Source organism: Vigna umbellata, chromosome 5, assembly GCF_029865625.1.
Source record: "Vigna umbellata cultivar VRB3 chromosome 5, Vumbellata_1.0, whole genome shotgun sequence".
Taxonomy (NCBI): Eukaryota; Viridiplantae; Streptophyta; class Magnoliopsida; order Fabales; family Fabaceae; genus Vigna; species Vigna umbellata.
The window spans coordinates 45,266,868-45,285,825 of NC_142169.1; the positions used below are offsets into that span (position 1 = coordinate 45,266,868).

The 18,958-nt window shown below is 38.4% G+C and overlaps 2 protein-coding genes and 1 pseudogene across 2 annotated transcripts; 2 read left to right on the plus strand and 1 right to left on the minus strand.

The window, feature by feature from the left end:
• The first annotated feature begins 11,910 nt into the window (after positions 1-11,910).
• LOC148198463 (uncharacterized) lies at positions 11,911-13,514 on the plus strand (annotated as a pseudogene).
• Positions 13,515-13,604: 90 nt separating this feature from the next.
• On the plus strand, positions 13,605-14,096 carry LOC148198464 (uncharacterized). The gene has a single exon (XM_088115487.1). It carries the CDS (start codon positions 13,605-13,607, stop codon positions 14,079-14,081), a length of 477 nt encoding a protein of 158 aa, XP_087971613.1. The 3' UTR covers positions 14,082-14,096.
• A 1,258-nt stretch (positions 14,097-15,354) lies between these two features.
• LOC124848261 (E3 ubiquitin-protein ligase RZF1-like) lies at positions 15,355-17,786 on the minus strand. The gene is made up of 2 exons (XM_047325901.2): positions 17,692-17,786; positions 15,355-16,377 (listed from the first exon to the last, which is right to left on the minus strand). The coding sequence occupies exon 2, from the start codon at positions 16,356-16,358 to the stop codon at positions 15,603-15,605; it is 756 nt and encodes a 251-aa protein (XP_047181857.1). The 5' UTR covers positions 16,359-16,377; positions 17,692-17,786; the 3' UTR covers positions 15,355-15,602.
• Positions 17,787-18,958: the final 1,172 nt, after the last annotated feature.

Sequence of the window (18,958 nt, forward strand, 5' to 3'; positions counted from 1 at the left end):
CTTTGGGATGATGTTAGACAGATTTTAGCTACCTTTGGATTAGCGTAAATTGGTATATGAATCTTGATTGGAGGATTAGAAGTTGGGAAGTTGTAGTAACTGGTAAAGATAGTTGTGGATCATAATTCTGCAGTTATTCTGTAGAAATTATCCAAATCGCCGAGTGTCATTCATTGACCTTTCGGCTTTCTTCTTAGGTTCGGTCTTAACTGAGTTCTACTTCTGTAGAGTTTTTCAGTTAAATGACCGATCGATCTGGTACTAGTATCCTGTTGAGACATAGCGATCGATCTTAGTGGGGTGTGTGGTCTCTTAGTACCGATCGGTCTTAGTGGGGTGTGTGGTCTCTTCGTATCTGTTAACACTTCGGCAAGTGTACCGAATCGTATCAAGTAATAATAAATGGTAAGACCAAGTATCATTTCCCAAGAGACTCAAGGCCTACACAATTATATGATTTCTTGATTAAATAAGACTTGTAAACGAAATTGTTGTGTTTATATTACGGAAAAGTAAACATGAATGCAAGTGTTGATCAATTGGATTGAAAGATGCAAAAGTGCTTGATGTAAAATATGGAATGATTATGTTGTTGGGATTTTCGACTTATCCTATACACTCTCATGTATTTATGAATTCATCTTTCTTCATTCATATTAATGCCACTTTCTAATTTACCTTAAACCTGATGTCCCTGTGAAGAAAGCCTAATCCTAAGTACTAGTTCACAATGTCTTATCTCCCTAGAAATTAATCATGCATTGCATTCGCAAGAAGCTTAAAGGCAACCGATCCTCCTATTCCTATGTCTAGGTAATATTGCTTCTGGGAGAATTTGCCCAGTTCTAGATTTTCCCGTATGTGTCCATATCGACAAAATCAATTATCATGCTATGAATGAGTTAAACAAAGCAAGCATAGAGTATAGAGGAAAAACCCTAACAATTAATGAAGTAAAGCATATATAATCAAGAATCAATTCAATACATGAGAGTTTCAAAGGATTACATCATTTCCCCAACAACAATGGAGGTTTAGTTCACCATAGACATGGTGAAACTAGATGAAACTAATGAAAAGAATGAAAGATAGAACCCTAAAAGTTGAAGATTGGAGCTTCCGCATCCAAAATCCGCATTCGAGGGGTGAAAGGAGTGTAATTTCGCTCTTTCTGTCCAAAGATATCAACCCTAGGTCGACTAAACCCTTATATAGTTTATTAAAAATACAGAAAATTGGCCCAAGCCCAAGTAAATAGCGCTCAGTGGAAGGAATTGCGCTTAGCGGTAAGTGCGGTACTTAGAATGACGCTCAGCGACGGTGCTCAGGCGTGAGAAAGTGTACTCAACAGCAGACTCTGGCGCTTAGCGGTAGAATGACGCTCAACAGTGACTGCGATACTTGAATTAGCCCTCAGCGATTGCGCTTAGCGGTGACTGCAATACTTGAATTGGCCCTCAACGGTGACATGGCGCTCAGCGGTGGCTGCTATTCTTCTTTTGTGCACTTTTCCTTCCTTTCTTGAGTCCAACTCCTTGCTACTTCAACTTCTTTCATCCAATTCCTCTAAATTCCTGCCAAAACAAGAAAAAATAAGCATAAAACCCATCCAACTCTCTTATTTCCATAACTTAAGCAAAAGCACGATTTCAAGCTAGTTTCTAAGTCATAAAGGGTGTTTTTGATGTCAAAATTAAGTATAAAAATAACGGTTTTTCAACCGTTTTCAGTAACGATCGGTCTTAGTGGGTGTGTGGTCTCTTTGTAGCGATCGATCTTTGATAACGGTTGAATTTACCGTTATTTGATACTTAATTTTAATACTAAAAACACTCTTTTTGACTTAGAAACTAGCTTGGAATCATTGTTTTGATGAATAACAGAGTTGAAGGTGAATTTGATGGCTTTTTACTAGATTTCAGTGTTTTCAACATGAATTGAGATGATTTGGAAGAAGATTTGAAAGTAGTAAGGAGTTGGAACTTAGGAAAAGATGGAAAAGCATCAAAGAAGGGAGATCACAATAGCGCTGAGAGCCACTTTGGGGGCCCTCATCACCAAAGTAAGCTATCTCACGCTTGGTTGCCCTTTTCTGGAGCCTTCAGCGCAAGATGTTCCTGGCTCATGCTCGGGCGCCATTTTCAGGGGCGCTGAGCGCAACTATGACGAGACATACCATGCTTGCTTGCCTTCTGAGTTGACCCTGAGCGCAACTTCTGACCCGCACACCACTGAGTTCCATAAGTGGGCGCTGAGCGCCAGTCTGGTAGGCTGGGACCCGTTTTTTGTTATTTTTATGTTCCATTTAAGGACTTGCACCTCCTAAGGTTTGTATCTTTGGACGGAATGGGCTCAGAAACACATTCCTTGCTCCCTTGAAGGCGAATTTGGATGCGGAAGCTTCTATCTTCAATTTCTAGGGTTCTATCTTTCATTCTTTTTCCATTGTTCATCTAGTTTCACCATGTCAATGGTGAACTAAACTCTATTTGTTGTTGGGGATGATGTAACCTTTGTAAACTCTCATGTATTGAATTGATTCCTCATTTTATATGCTTCTTTCATTAATTTTTCGAGTAATTCTTCTTTGTGTAATGCTTGATTCGTTTAACTCATTTTTTAGCATGATGTATGATTTGCATGAGTACCGGATGGTATCTTATAATTCATAACCTGGAGAATTATTCCGAGAAGTAGTATTGCTCAGGAATGAGGGTATGAGTTCTGGTTGTCTTAAGCTTCTGTTCTTCAGAATTAATTATTAGGAATGCTAGGAATTATTTGAACTAATAGTAAGGAGAGGCTTTCTTCGCCGAGGAATCGGGTTTTAAGTGTTTTAGAGAGTAACATTGACATTAATGAAGAAGTAGAATTCGCATATACATGAGAGTAAACTAGGTGAAATCTAACCCCAACAACATATTCATTCATAATATCAATTTCGTTCATCTTTGCACTTTTGTCCAATTGATCAAATTGCATGCATATTCATTTTTTAGTATTTGCATTCTAAACCTAAAAGAGTTTGTTTTCAAGTCTTATTTAATCAAGAAATCACATAATTGTTTAGGTCATGAGTCCTTTGAGATACAATACTTAGTTTTACCATTTTATTACTTGATACGATTTGGTACACTTGTCGGAGTCTTAACAGTCTTAGAGGGGTATGTGGTTGATAGAAGTTGAAAAGCTGTTATTTTTATACTTAATTTTTACATAAAAAACAACCTTTATGACGTAGAAACTAGCTTGGAATCATGCTTTTTCTTATGTTTTGGAAATAAGAGAGTTGGATGGGTTTTTGCTTGGCTTTCCTTGCTTTCCAGGAATTGAGATAAATTAGATGAAAGAAGTTGAAGTAGTAAGGAGCTGAACTCAAGAAAGGAAGTGAAAGTGCTTAAAAGAAGAGTCGCAGTCACCGCTGAGCACCAATATTACCGTTGAGCGGCACTCTGGAGTCCCCATTCACCGCTAAGGCCCAAAACTGCAGTTGAGTGTCAATTCTGAATACCCGCACTTACTACTGAGCGGTAAAAGTGTTGCTGAGCGCCAATAATTTGGGATTGGGCCTAGTTTTTGTAATCCTTAGGAAACTATATAATGTTTTAGTCGAATTAGGGTTAGTATCTTTGGACAGAAAGAGGCGAAATCACACTTTCTTCACCCCTTGAAGGAGGATTTTGGATGCTCAAGCTCTATTCTTCAAATTCTGGGGTTCTATCTTTCATTCTTTCATTGTTTTTCATCTAGTTTCACCATGTCTATGGTCAACTAAACCTTCATTGTTGTTGGGGAACCGATGTAATCCTTAAAAACTCTCATGTATTGAATTTGTTCTTGATTCTATATGCTTTATTTCATTAATTGTTAGGGTTTTTCTTCTATGCTCTATGCATGTTTTGTTTAACTCATTCAATTGCATGATCATTGATATTATTTGTATGGATACATATAAGTAAATCTAGAATTGAAGAAATTCTCCCAAGAGCAATATTGCCTAGACATAGGGATAGGAGGATTGGTTGCCTTTAAGCTTTTGTGCGAATGTAATGCATGAATAATTTCTAGGGAGACAAGACATTGTAAACTAGTGATTAGGAGTAGGCTTTCTTCACCGAGACATCGGGTTTAAGGTAAATTAGAAAGTGACATTAACATTAATGAAAAAAGATGAATTCTTGAATACATGAGAGTGAATAAAATGAATCGGAAACCCCAACAACATAATCATTCATATTTTACATTAATCACTTTTGCTTCTTTTGATCTAATTGATCAACAGATGCATTCATATTTACTTTTCAGTATCTGCATCTAAACCTACAAGATTTTGTTTACAAGTCCAATTTAATCAACAAATCACATAATTGTTTAGGCCATGAGTCCTTTGGTAAATGATACTTGGTCTTACCATTTTATTATTACTTGATACGATTCGGTACACTTGTCGAGTGTTAACAGTGGCCTATTCGTAGCACTCGGTCTTGTACTAGTGCTCGATCTCGTACTTGTATTGGTTTTAAATGCGTTTGGTCTCTCATGGGCCTTACCTATTGATGAGTCATTATTTTCTACTACTAACTTAGCTTTTTGCACCATATTGTGTTAGTAAATTGTGTTTAATTCTCCATTTTTATCTCATTTTCACTATTTAGACTTAATTTCAAGAATAATTCTTATTTTAATTAATTTAAATTATTTGGGCATAATTATTTCAATCATTTTGTGAAGGACAATCACTGTTGAAGGGTTGAGTAAGGATCTGCTGAAGAGGGCCGAACAATCTTTTGAAGGCTTGGGCGAATGGTCCGTGACCGAATGGTCGGTGAAAGACATGACCGAACGACAATCAACTGTAGTCTTGTGGTTGTACGGTCTGCTGAATACCTACACCGTATGGTCTGCTGAAGCCTTGACCAAACGGTCTTCTATAGGCTTCACTGAATTGTCAGAGAAACATGCAGAGCTTGATGACCAAACGGTTTGATGAAGTTTGCACCAATCAGTTCCCGAACCTGCAATAAATGACCGAGCATCACTCTTGTGGAAACCAAACTCAACTGTTGAATAGAATGGGCGAGCATCATAGAACCGAACGGTGTGTGGAACCATATAACGAACGTCTGTGAAAGCTTACACTGAATGGCAAAACACTCTTCAATCGAACGGTAGTGCATGTGTTCCTTGAACCGAATGGTATGAGCCTTTCATGACCGAACGGTCCGAACGGTCAGCTACCACCTGAGCACTATTCAACATAATGGGTGAGCACGGGAATGGTTTTGTAGTGACCGAATGGTGAGCTAGAGCCTGAACTGAATTCACGAGCACTAAGAATCGAACGGTCTCAACAATTGCTCTTGACCGAACAGTCTTATGAAGACTGCACTGCACACCATTTCCTGAGCCTGCAGACCATTATTGACCGAACGATGGGAGCCTAAAATGACCGAACGGTCAGATGAGATGACCAGAGAACTTAGCAGTAGTGTTGGAAGCACATTCTGGGACTTCAAGAGGATGGGCACGTCAATAGTGTAGCGTTTTAGAAGGTTACTGAGTTAAACTTTAGGACTTTGGGCCATATTGTAGGTCATTTTGTAGGACAAGCCCATTAGGAGGGCATTTTTGGTCTTTTGGTTATACAAAAACCCAAAAAGCAGATTTCTCTGTAAGTCTCCCAGCCACCACTACGTACCTGTTCTTGGGGAGCATTTTCTTCCTCCTCCCCCTTTGGGGAGGTTTAGGTTTTATTTCTCTTTCATTTCCATGTATTGAATCTTGGTTACAGTGCAATTTAAGAGTTGAAATCATTGATGCATTCACTTTTTAGTTTTATTTCACTGTTCATTGTCTTCTTCGCTCTTGCATTTTACTGTTCATTGTTGCGTTCTACTGTTCATTTCGTCCTCTTTACTGTTGCAGTTCGTTATTTTACTGTTCATGGCGTTTTATGTTTGTGGGGCATTTTCCATTTGCAATTTCACATTCTGTTGTTTAAGTTTCGCTTCTACTGTTATTGTTTTCGTTTTAAGTTCAGTTGCATTTTGATTCTGTTGCGTTTTAGATTTTGCGTGTTTATTGTTGCTGCATTCTCTGTAGACGTTTGGTCTTTTCTTGTGTCGTTCAGCTTATGACTCTGTTGCATTTACTTTGTTCGGTTGTATTGTTTTACACTGTTCGGTCTTTAACAGACCGAACGACTTGTTCGTTCCTGATGTTAGCACTATCCGGTTTTAGTTTCCCGTGCGTTTTAACTTTGCAACCTTCATTGTTTAAGACCGTTCAGCCTTGGTCTGCATCCAATTGTTTAGTTGTCCAGTTTTAATTTCCACTCGATCTTGCTTTTATTTCATTCGGTTTTCCTACGGTTTAATTCATTTCCATTTTACTGTTTAATACCGTTCGGTAAACTTAACACCGTTAGGCTTGTTTAAGTGTTGATTTTCATTTCCATGAGCTAGTTTTACATTCACACTGTTCGGCCTTGTGATGGACCATTCGACTTTTACTGTTTTTCATATTTAGTTATGTTTAAATTATAGTTTCATTTCTATTTGCAAAAACACTGTCAAACCCCCCCTCTCCCCCACCCCCCCACTACGTGTTTGACTTAAGACTCGAACCACATTTGGTCCTTGAGAGACGAACTAGGAGTCACTTCCTAGCACTATACTGCATTCTTAATGCACATCAAATTTGATGGGCCGCGACAGCCACATCAAATTTTGGCGCCGTTGCCAGGGACCAACGATTCGGTCTTAGGTCTTTTGTTCTGTTTTGTGTGTCGTTATTGTGTGTGTGAGTTGCGTGTTTAATTGTGTTTTGTTTTGTTTCTTTCATAATTTTGTGCATTTCCTTTCTACCTTCCCCCTTCCTTCTACATGTCTACCTATTTTGGTTATGTGAATAGTGCTTATTCTGTCAGTGCTTCTGATTTTGATTCTCCTTCTGCATGTTACTCTGATTGTAATTCATATTTTGCTGATTTTTATGCTGAGAACAATATGGCTCATCCTCCAACTTCTGATAGTTCTCTTTGGGAGTCGGTTCCACTTACTTAGGATGATGTTCATTGCGTTCTCAACACTGGACTGATACATTTGTTGCCCGAGTTTCATGGTTTTGCAGGTGAATGCCCACATAAACATTTGGAGAAGTTCCATCTCATTTGCTCTGCGATGAAACCTCCACATGTCTTGGATGATCACATTTTCTTAAGGGCATTTCCGCACTCATTACAAGGAGCAGCAAAGGATTGGGTTTATTCTCTTCCTCACGGATCTGTAACTTATTGGGAAGATCTTAAGCATTTATTTCTGGATGAATTCTTCCCTGCTCAGGGTACAACAACGATCCTGGATGGAATGATCCTAACTTGGGATGGTATGGTACTCCTCAGAATCAATATCAAGAACCATCATTCCAAAGCTCTTGTATGCCTTCACTAGTCCAGTAATACCAGAGTCAGCAACATGATGCTCCTGCCCAAATAGCTCCTCAACCCTTTACTTCTTAGCCTACATTGGAGGAGTTATTGAGGCAGATGGCCATGCAAAACATTCAGTTCATGCAAGAGACCAGAGCATCCATTCAGAGTTTGACTGATCAGATTGGGCAGATGGCCACACAGCTTAATCAGAAACAGTTTCAAGATGTCAGTGCCATCAACATAGGAGATGGGAACCAGAGTCATGTGCTCACTGTGTCACCTACTTTCCCACCTTCCTATGACCCTACTATTGCACCTAAGGAGACTAATGAAGAATTGGAGGACCAGGAAGGTTTGAGCAACACTTTTGAGCCAGGTAGACCACTTTCATCTTCACCACTCAATCAATCTTTAGGGAAGTGGAGGTAAACATACCTCAGTTTGATTATGTTGTTGATGATTATGTCGTTCATGATTATGCAATTGATAGGTATGTTGATGATTGTATTGTTGATGAGCATGCTTTTAATTCTTCCTCTTTGCATGATGAGAACCACTTTTTGCTATCACATCTGAATGTTTATTCTCCATGCACTGAACATGAATCTGAGTCTGTTGTTGATATTGCTTCTAAATTTGAACTTGATTCATGTTCTGAGGGTATATCTGAGGTTCAGCCTGTTACATTGGGATTGGGTGTTATACCCCTGCATGTCATTTCTTTGGAACCACATTGCACTAACCCTATTGCAGGAGGTACACATGAATTTGACCAACATGCACCCACAATGGAAGACAAAGGTGCTTACATACACAACAGTTTGAAGATCAATAGGCACCGGCTGAACCCGCTCATCAACAATCACTTCTTAGATCCAGTTGTGGAAGACATTTCCCTACTCGATTAAATTTGGAGGATGAAGCAGTTCTTCCTCAAAACTTCCTTACTGGATCCAATGGTGGAAGACATATCCCTGATAGTCCAAAATTGGCAGCTTCCACCCTAACCTAGGGGAGTTTTCTTTTTCCTTCTCACCCTGTCCCTACTTTTATTGCACTTGTCCATGATCTGTTCACTGTTTTGATTTCTAATCTTATGCTTATGACACATTGAGGACACTGTGTTGTTTAAGTGTGGTCTATTGGGGGAGATTTTGGTTTTTCTTTGTTAGTTTTGGTTTTCTTTGCTAAAATTTTCTGTTTTAGGTTGTTTTTGTCGTGTGTTGTATACAATTTTGCATGATTCTCTTCATTTCTGGATTTTGTTTAAGTTGTAGACTCGTCTTTCACTTCACTCAATTGAGACTTATGGTTTGAAATTCTTGCGTTTCTTTGCTTGGGAAGATGATTATGATGTTTAAGAGGTTGATTTGATTGTGACAAATACCCCATGTGAGAATTGAGTCACTTTATGTTCTTTCTTGTGTGATATGTCTCTTGAATACTTGCACATATGTCTTGGCTTGAATCTTGTTGATAATTCTTGATTGATATGCATGTTTGAAAGTGAGAAAGGCAGTTTGTTCTTGAGCCTCTCTAGCCAAATAAGCTTACCTTGTTTTGATCCTTTGATAAACCCTTTGAGCCTTGCTTTTCCCCTGTTCTTTATTTTCAAGTTAATTAATCACACTTAAGTGAAAAACCATGATAACCTTAACCTTAGGAATTTTGGAGCTTTGAAAGTGTTTTGAGAGCAAGTGTGGTCTCCTTGGGGATTCATATGCATTGTCTAGTTGGTTCCTTTTCTTGTTTTTTATTTGTAAAGATATTGTGTATCTTGTCTCTTACAGTCGTGTCCTAAATAGAGAGAAAAGGAAGAAAAAAAAGAGACAAGATGAGAAAAGAAAGAAAAAAATAAAGAAAAATGAAAAAAAAAATTGTGAATAATGGAGTCAAGAAGAGGATTGAATTAGAGGTTTGGGTGTGATTTGACTGTGTTTACACTTGTTCCCCATTGCTCCTCTATTTCTTTTGGTTTATAGCTTCTCATCCATATGTTATCCTCCCTTGTCCTTGGCTCCATTACATCCATAAAAGAACTTTTGATTTGAACATGCATATGTTTTGAGTGTTGATATTAGAGGCTTGCCAAGTTTGTTGTTGCTTGCTTTCTTGAGTGCATTGAGTTGAAATTCTTTTTTTCCCTAAACACTTGAGAGAAACACTGATAGTGCATCTATGAGGTTCTGTTGCTTTTGATTCACCTCTTAAGTTGATTCATTATTTTGCCATGTTTTGAATTGCTTGAATGATTTCGATGAGTATCTGCTTTCTCTTATCCTGTGTGATGGGTGTTGTCTACTCCTTTTCTTTTTCCAGAATCATTGAGTATTGTGTAAATCTATTTTGTGTCTTGTGTGTCTTTTCGTTTTTGTGTCCGGATGTTGTGTCACACTCTTGATGTATTTAGAATGGTTCCTTGTTCGATATTGTTCATATATGTTTGATGATTTCTGTTCAGCCCATATTTATATTTATTCCAGTGTGTTATTTTAATTAATTGTTCCAATTTCTTTGATGGCTTATGTATGCATTATCATAATGGTGTCAAATTGAAAGTATGGTATGATGTTCCAACTAGTATGAAAGAGAATTCCAAGAAGGAATGTCTCTTGGTTATCAATGTGGTGGTAAAGTATGAATATGGACAGCGAAATCCACGACATTCATCCTGACATTCTAATGATTACCAAGTCTCCAGTAGAGATGGGTAAGTCATGTCGTGAGAATAGTAGGAGGTCCTAGCCTATAGGGTCTTAGGTGAGTTATAACGGATTAGCCCTGGGTGACAACTGATGGTTTTCTAGTTACTACACCCCTGGGTGCACGAACGACCTCAAGCTAAATATTCATATAATCTGGATGGTCAAGTCAAGTGTTCGGTCATTGCTTGTAATGTATGGTCGGTCATTGTATACTTGAAATGTTTGTTTGACACATGTTTAGGTATTTGTTTAATTTGCATGGTTAGTATAATCAATTAAATTACTTGACTCTCAAAGAAACAACCAATTGTTGCATTATCAACGTGTGAGGTTGAATACGTGGCAACATCTTCGAGTGTCCGACATGGAATATGGCTGGAAACCTATTGAAGAATCTAGAGATAATGCAAGAAGAAAAGGTGTTGATCCGAGAAGATAATAGATTAACAATTGAGCTGGTAAAGAACCCAGTCAATCACGAGAGGAGCAAACATATTGATGTCCGTTTTCATTTCATCCAGGAAAAGGTAAAGGAAGGGAGCGTGATACTGAAACATGTAGAAAGAAAAAAGCAAATAGATGATATATTCATGAAGCCATTACCTACAACATCGTTTCAGGAATTAAGAAAGTTGATCAGGATGAAAATGATGGTTTTAAAGTTTATGGAAAAGTTTTATTAAATAAACTTTAAAATATTAAGATTTATTTTTTAATATTTTGTTTGTTGTTGTGCGTTTTACGTTTTCTTGTAAAGACCCACCGCCTGTGATATGTTTACGATTATTTAAAACCATTTTATATGAATGAAAAAGTAGTCCGTAGTTTTATCTGGAAAATATATATTAGAGTAGAACATGTTTTTGTTTATTAGAGAGAGATATATATTTGTGGCGCAAGGTTCAATTTTGTAGAAAGAAAGAAATAATTTTTAGTGTGGAGTGCAGCGCGTATATATTTTCTCTAACGAAAATATTTATTCTGTGTGCAGAGTACACTGTGTGCATAGGGTTGAGTGTGTTTTATTTAAAAAGGTTTGTATTTTATATTCTATCACAGACAAACTGGTCATTTCACCACCCCATTTGGGTGCATATTGAAATCTACGGATGCAGGAAGAAATGCAAGTTCTCAAATAATGTGGTAGGCCACAAAAAAAGTAAAATTCTATAGAATATGCAGCACCAATAGCAAGTAGAGCTATATAACACATGTGAATGCTATAAAACAAAATAGGAATAGGTTGCAATGAGAAACAAGTAGAGACTGACAGAACTGGTTTAACATGTAAGAATGAAAAGAAAGAAACTATAATGAATATAAAAAAGAGATGGTATATTCTTTAAGTTCAGTATGGAACACAAACTGAGAAAAATATTAGCATGGTATTTAAGATTTGAGAGACCCTGTAACACATTTTGCCAACCTAACAATCCTTCTGATTTCTTATAAAAAATTCCCTTTCTCCTAATTACCTAATCAACATTGTGCAAATATTGATGATTGCAGAAATATATTGTTAGGGATGGAGAGTTTACGAGTGAAGGAATAAAACATTAAATGCCCAACTGCCTTAACTGCCTTAGCAGTTAGGAAGAGCGGGGTTATTGGTTGTATAAATAGCAAATAATCAATTGTAGTGGGGGGTCGATTGTTTGATTGTAGTCTAACAGGGTTTGTCATCTTGAGGAGGGAGGTTAGGCTCTCTAGAGGGAGGTTATGCTCCCAAACTCATTCCTTGTAAAGAGATTCGATTACGGTGAATAATAACAAAACTCATTCTTTCATTTCTGTTTCTATCTTTTGAGTGTTTTCTTGTTAGGTTCCAAACCCAGGAACCTAACAATTGGTTCGACCTGCCGGATATCCTTAGGAGAGGGGTCAAGAACGGATCAAGAAGTGGTCAAGAAAGGGGGAAGCATGGAAGGAAGAGACAATTCTTGGGAAAGGAGGATCAACGAACAGAAAAGGGAGCTAGCAGAATGGAGAAGAAATATGCAAGAAATGTGGCAGGAAACCAAAGGACTCTTGCGAGTTCTTGGAGGAAGGGTGTGGAACCAGGAAAAGGGATTAGAAGGCAGTCCAGGGTTTGTAGATGAAGATCAACATACTGAAGGGAGGAAATGAAGGTGAAAACGGCGGCAGTTTGACAAGACTCGGCAGCCACACGCCAGGATCTTCAAGAAGGGAGGCGATTATCGGGGGGACGGCACCGCATTCAAGGGGAACTGTCTGACGACAGTCAGGCGCCTGTGAACGCCAATAGGAGTACGAGACGCAAGGACGAAATTAGGGGTGGAGAAGGTGAGCGGTTCAATTGGAGAAAGAGGGTGGAGCTGCCCGTGTTCCAAGGATTAGATACATTGAACTGGATCAATTGGGCGGAGCGATTCTTCGAATTTCAAGGAGTAGCGGAAGAGGAGAAGGTACGATTAGCGTATGTGAGCATGGAGGGGAGGGTTGGCTACTGGTTCAAAGCTTGGAAGGAGAAAGCCAAGAATCGTTCATGGGATGGTTTGAAGGAAGCCTTGGTGATAAGGTTTGGAACCATTGTTGAGCGGTTGACAGCATTGAGACAGACGGGGACAGTGGACGAGTATGTACAATACTTCAAGATATTGGCGGGTCGAACGAAGAGGGTACCGGACGAGCAGCTGTTGGGATATTTTCTTGTGGGATTGAAAGAGGACATCTGGAATCAAGTCCGACAGCATGAACCGCAGGAATGGATGGTGGCGATGCGGATCGCATGGGATGTTGAGGAGTTCCAGAGAGTTGCCGAACGGTCTGAGGACAAGTGCTATAGCCCATACCGATCGGGAGTGGCCGAGCAGTCTAAGGCCATAGAAGACCAATTGTCTGGGGGACGAACGTACGGTGAGGTGACACGGTTCGAGGCCAATTGCTATAAACCAAGCAGATCGAAAGTTGCCGAGCGGTCTGAGGACAAGTGCTACAGCGCATGCCGATCGGGAGTGGCCGAGCGGTCCGAGGCCATAGAAGACAAGTCGTCTTGGAGACGAACGAACGGTGAGATAACACGGTCCGAGGCCGATCGCTATAACCCAGGCCGATCGAGAGTTACCGAACGGTCGGAGGCCAAGCACTATACCCCAGGTCGATCGAGAGTGGCCGAGCGGTCGGTCGGATTCGAACAAGAGAAGACTACTGGACCCAAAGGGAGAGGCTTGACGAAGCCGAACGGGTTAACACTACAAGCTGCGAACCCGAGAGGACTGAAGGAACCAAACGGTCCGGAAACGAACATGAAAGAACTGCCGAATCCGAACGTGAAAGGACAGGAGGAACCGAACGATCTTACATTTACAGTCAAAGGCCGAACGGTTTTACACTCAAAACGATCTCCCAGTCATTGACCGAACGGTCTTACAGTTACATTCAAAGGCCGAACGGTCTTACAATCCAAACAATCTCTCAGTAATTGGCCGAACGGGCTTACAATTGGAATGAAGGCTAAGGAGGGAAAGGTGGATGGAAGAATCAATGGTCGGGAGAGAAGGATGGATTTTGTGAAGAGGTGGACCAGCGAACAAAAGAAGGGCCTTGCTATTCGTGAGACACCTGCAGAGGGGAGAGAAATTTTTGAAGCTTTGAAAGACATCGAAGACCATTTCTTCAGGGATTATAATTCTGGAAAAGAGGTGACCAGAATGTTGGAAGCTTATAATTCTGGAAAAGAGGTGACCAGAATGTTGCAAGCTAATAAAATCCAAGAAGAATGGAAGTCATTGGAGGAGGAATTGCCACCACCCAAACCTCCAAACCTGAGTTGGAGGGCAGTTGCCAGAGGGTTCCATTCATATGAGTACACGATGATGAAGAGGAGCCATGAGATCAAGCCTCCCGTTTCCAACCTTGAGGACAAGGTTGTTCGGCAGCGGGGTGTAATGTTAGGGATGGAGAGTTTACGAGTGAAGGAATAAAACATTAAATGCCCAACTGCCTTAACTGTTAGGAAAAGCGGGGTTATTGGTTGTATAAATAACAAATAATCAATTGTAGTGGGGGGTCGATTGTTTGATTGTAGTCTAACAGGGTTTGTCATCCTGAGGAGGGAGGTTAGGCTCTCTAGAGGGAGGTTATGCTCCCAAACTCAGTCCTTGTAAAGAGATTCGATTACGGTGAATAATAGCAAAACTCATTCAATGGCCTCAGACCGCTCGGCAACTTTCGATCCGCTTGGTTTATAGCAATTGGCCTCGAACCGTGTCACCTCACCGCACGTTCGTCCCCTAGACAATTGGTCTTCTATGGCCTTAGACTGCTCGGCCACTCCCGATCGGTATGGGCTATAACACTTGTCCTCAGACCGTTCGGCAACTCTCTGGAACTCCTCAACATCCCTTGCGATCCGCATCGCCACCATCCATTCCTGCGGTTCATGCTGTCGAACTTGATTCCGGATGTCCTCTTTCAATCCCACAAGAAAATATCCCAACAGCTGCTCATCCGGTACCCTCTTCGTTCGACCAGCCAATATCTTGAAGTATTGTACATACTCGTCCACCGTCCCCGTCTGTCAGGGATGGAGAGTTTACAAGTGAAGGAATAAAACATTAAATGCCCAACTGCCTTAGCAGTTAGGAAGAACGGGGTTATTGGTTGTATAAATAGCAAATAATCAATTGTAGTGAGGGGTCGATTGTTTGATTGTAGTCTAATAGGGTTTGTCATCCTGAGGAGGGAGGTTAGGCTCTCTAGAGGGAGGTTATGCTCCCAAACTCAGTCCTTGTAAAGAGATTCGATTACGGTGAATAATAGCAAAACTCATTCTTTTATTTCTGTTTCTATCTTTTGAGTGTTTTCTTGTTAGGTTCCAAACCCAGGAACCTAACATATATGAAAATTAAACACATTTCCATTCAGCGATGATCACAATTTTTTTATGTAAATTCAAGGTCACTGTATCCTTATGGTCCTATATTTTTCTGTTTACCATTGTATGCATGTACAATTTTGTCAAGTGTTATGTTTGTTTCCTTAAGTTGTAACACATATATTAATCATGAAGAAAATACAAGAATATCAAAGCAGGGTATAATTCAGGGCAATTCATATGTAGTTGGGCTAAGCTCCGTAGTTTTGCTTTTATCACTCAGCTTTCCTTCCACTTTGATTGCTTCACCAGCCATGTCCCAAACCCATCCTGAAAGGACCTTTCAAATTACGGTTGCACCAATGTGAAAACTTCTAAGCTACGGAAAACGCAAAACGAAAATTGATTCCAATAATAATACTGTATTTACAAACATTTTTCATATACTTGTAGGATCTAGTATCTATATGGAATTAGGTTCAACTCACAACCTGAACAAACTTCATGTCGTTTAGATCACAAGCATTATTTGACAGTCAATTACCTTTGTCCACGGGACAAAATGAAACTCGGTTAATTCCTGCCTGTGTTCTGGTCAAAGAGTTATAGAAGAGTAGTATCCCCAGTCTCAGCATAAACGATTGAGTATCTGAATTAGAAGAACAGAATGGGTACAAAAAGTAAAAAATGATAGTAGATTCCTCCATCCATTGTTGAGCTGTCTATTCTCCCTGCCCCTAGAGATAGCATTGTCACTATTACCACTGGCATGATTTCTTCCCCAAATTTGACTACCACGAGAACTAGAATGTCTTTCAGGAAGCAGCTTTCTTCGGCAAACAGGACACGAGTTATGGCGAACTAACCATAGAACAATACAGTCTGAGTGGTAAATGTGGTCACATGGCATCTTCCTGGCCTCAGAACCCACTTCAAATCTTTCTATACAAACTGGACACAGTGAATCAAAATTGAGCTGTTCACGCGTGATCTTAATAGTTGGCACTGCATTAATTGAAGATTGTGACGCACCAAACTGGTAATGTGTAACGTGTTGATAAGAGAATTCTTCCAGATCAGCACTAGACTCTTGACTAGGAAATATAAACACACTCCAAGTCCGTTGAGGAAGTTGGGTAGAACCAGACCTCCCAATTCGAATGCCAAAGTTTATGTATCTTCCACCCATTATCTGCCTCATGAAGTTATCAACAGCATCTCTGAACCCATTTCTTGGTTCAGAACCTCTTTGCCCCACTGCCCCTTGCACGTCATCAAGTTCTTGCAAGAAGCCTTCATTGCAGTAAGGGCAAATGGCATCCCTCCCAGCAATCCTGATTGGCTGCCTGCATGTGTAACACCAGTATGTTCCTCCACTTGACATCCCTTTTTTTTACTGGAAACTTCAATCAAAAAGATACACAGTAAGTTCACTTTGTTTCTGCACCAGACATAGAACTTCAAATATAATAGTCATCAATGAAGTGAAATAAAAGGGCTATAAAACTCACAACAAAAGGTAAAAAGTTAACACGTACTAAAGATTTAACAATGGTCTATGCTGGTGAAATTTTTTGGAAGCACACCGGATGCTCAATTTTATTTAGTATATACCAATATGTATGTTATGGTCCAGTTTAATCATGATCTTTATTGCAGGTAATATAGACAAAACAGCCGCAATTGCAGTAGTCCCAGAACATGGTATATCCATAAAAGGAATAGAATACAAAATCTGAGAGAGATAGGAATAAGAAAGTACAATTATTTAAAACCGACAAAAGAACCAAAACAAAACATTCTTTTAAGTTTCAGAAAGCTATTCTGGACCCCAAACAAGGGATGCCATAAAACTTGACTCAAAGAAAACAACATGAACAAAATGTTCAAGTAACTTTTGTAGTTAGAACTCCAGCACTTAGGGTCATCCCTTATCATGAACCTTTTCCAGAAAATAATGCTACTCTGTATCTAGTCTCTTAGCGCAAGGTTAGGTCCAAAATTATTATTTAAAATTTAGATGGTTTCTTGAAAGAAGCAATCATTGACACATTGAAGAAAACAAGAAAAAATGCTATGTTTTCTAATGCTTTTGGGAACTGATATTGGAAATCTAAAAACCCTTTTTCTCACCTACTATAATCAATAAAATCTACTAAGTCTTAAAGTAGATTGGATAAGTAGTTAAAGATCTAGAACAAACTCCAACCTTCTCCATGGGTGGGTTCAAGTACCCTTGGCACCACTTTCCCCGTTGGTGAGTAGGAGTAACCCTCCTCAGGGAGACTCTATCCTTAGAAACTAGTTGAATAGTTGCACTGCAAATAAAATTTCTTGCAGTTTATACCTGTGTGGTAATCCTCTTGGTGAACCTCTATTTACTGTTCCAACATGTCATTGGCGTCCTCTCCCATAATATTGGGATGCATCTCCCTTCTACCAATTTATTGGAATCAAAGAAAGCAACAAAAAAGAACAAATTGGAACACTCATGAATGCCTGATTCCATCTTAGAGTAACTTTTGAGCTTGGGGATTTGAATTCCTTTTAACTAACAATCAAGTAGGTATAACTAATCAGACTTCCATACATACTAATCATTATGGTAATTGGCAACTTTTTATTATTATTATTATGTTAAAAAAATTAAAAATAAAAAAACAGATGAATCAAGAAACCCTAGAGTAAGAAGAAATTCAGAGGTAAGAAAGACTAACCAGCCAGAGAGAATTCTAGAAGAGTGAGTGAGTGAGGTTAGCGAAAAGCTAGTCCGTATAGAACGAAGTTTGAGCGTTTTGAACGGGCCGAGTTCATTTTCATGTTATAACTCAATAATATATATAATTTTTTATTAATTACTAAAAAGATGATAAAAGAATTATTTTTGGGAGAAATAGAAGACGAGTGATAATCTTTGAAAAAACAAATCCTAGATAATTATTACATATTAGATTATTTAATTTGAATCCGATTAGATATAAAAGTAATTCTAATATAATAGAATAATTACCTCTTTATATTTTTCGCACAAGAACTATAGATGATTGTGATATTTTATGTATGAATTAATTTAATTTTTCAATCAAATCAGTTTTAATTTTATTATTTAAGATGATTTAAATTCATTAAATCAATAAATGTTTAAAATGGTATTTACTGAATTTATGTTTAAAAATATCTTTTTGTCATGCATTTACAATAACAACCAATTAGCCATGGCACTTAAAAAATATAGCTGGATTTTTCTAATTCTATTATGCAGTATTTTTGTCTGAATATAATCTTTAATCATATATAAATTATTAAAGTATAATTTTATTAAAAAATATGATGAAATAAAAATTATAAAATTAATATTAGGTTAAAAAGGTTATTTCAAAATATTAAAAATGTTACTTCATAACAATTTCTTTTATAAAAAGTATAAACTCTTCATGAACAAATATTAAAATTCTGATTAATTAGTTTCCAAAAAATTATGACTTTTTTGAACTTTTACTGTACATAAATATAAAATAGGCTTAATTACCTACTTAGTCCCCATGTTAGGAGGTAATTTTCTGTTTAGTACCCAGTTTTAAAAATGTAGGCATTTGGTACCTATGTTTTGAAATTTGTATCAATTCAATCCTATCCAGTTAACGGCATTATAATTGATGCGAGAAATTAAGGACGTTAATGATAGCCTGGGTGGAATAGCTATCAAATGTTTGAATGCATCTTCATTAACGTCCTTAATTTCTCGTATCAATTATAACGCCGTTAACTGGATATGATTGAATTGATACAAATTTCAAAACATAGGTACCAAATGCCTACATTTTTAAAACCGGGTACTAAACAGAAAATTACCTCCTAACATGGGGACTAAGTAGGTAATTAAGCCTATAAAATAATAGTGTTAGTACACGTGTATTAAAATATCTATCTATTTATGTTTATAAATAGAGATACAGAGTGCAGGGACCATATCATTAATACTTT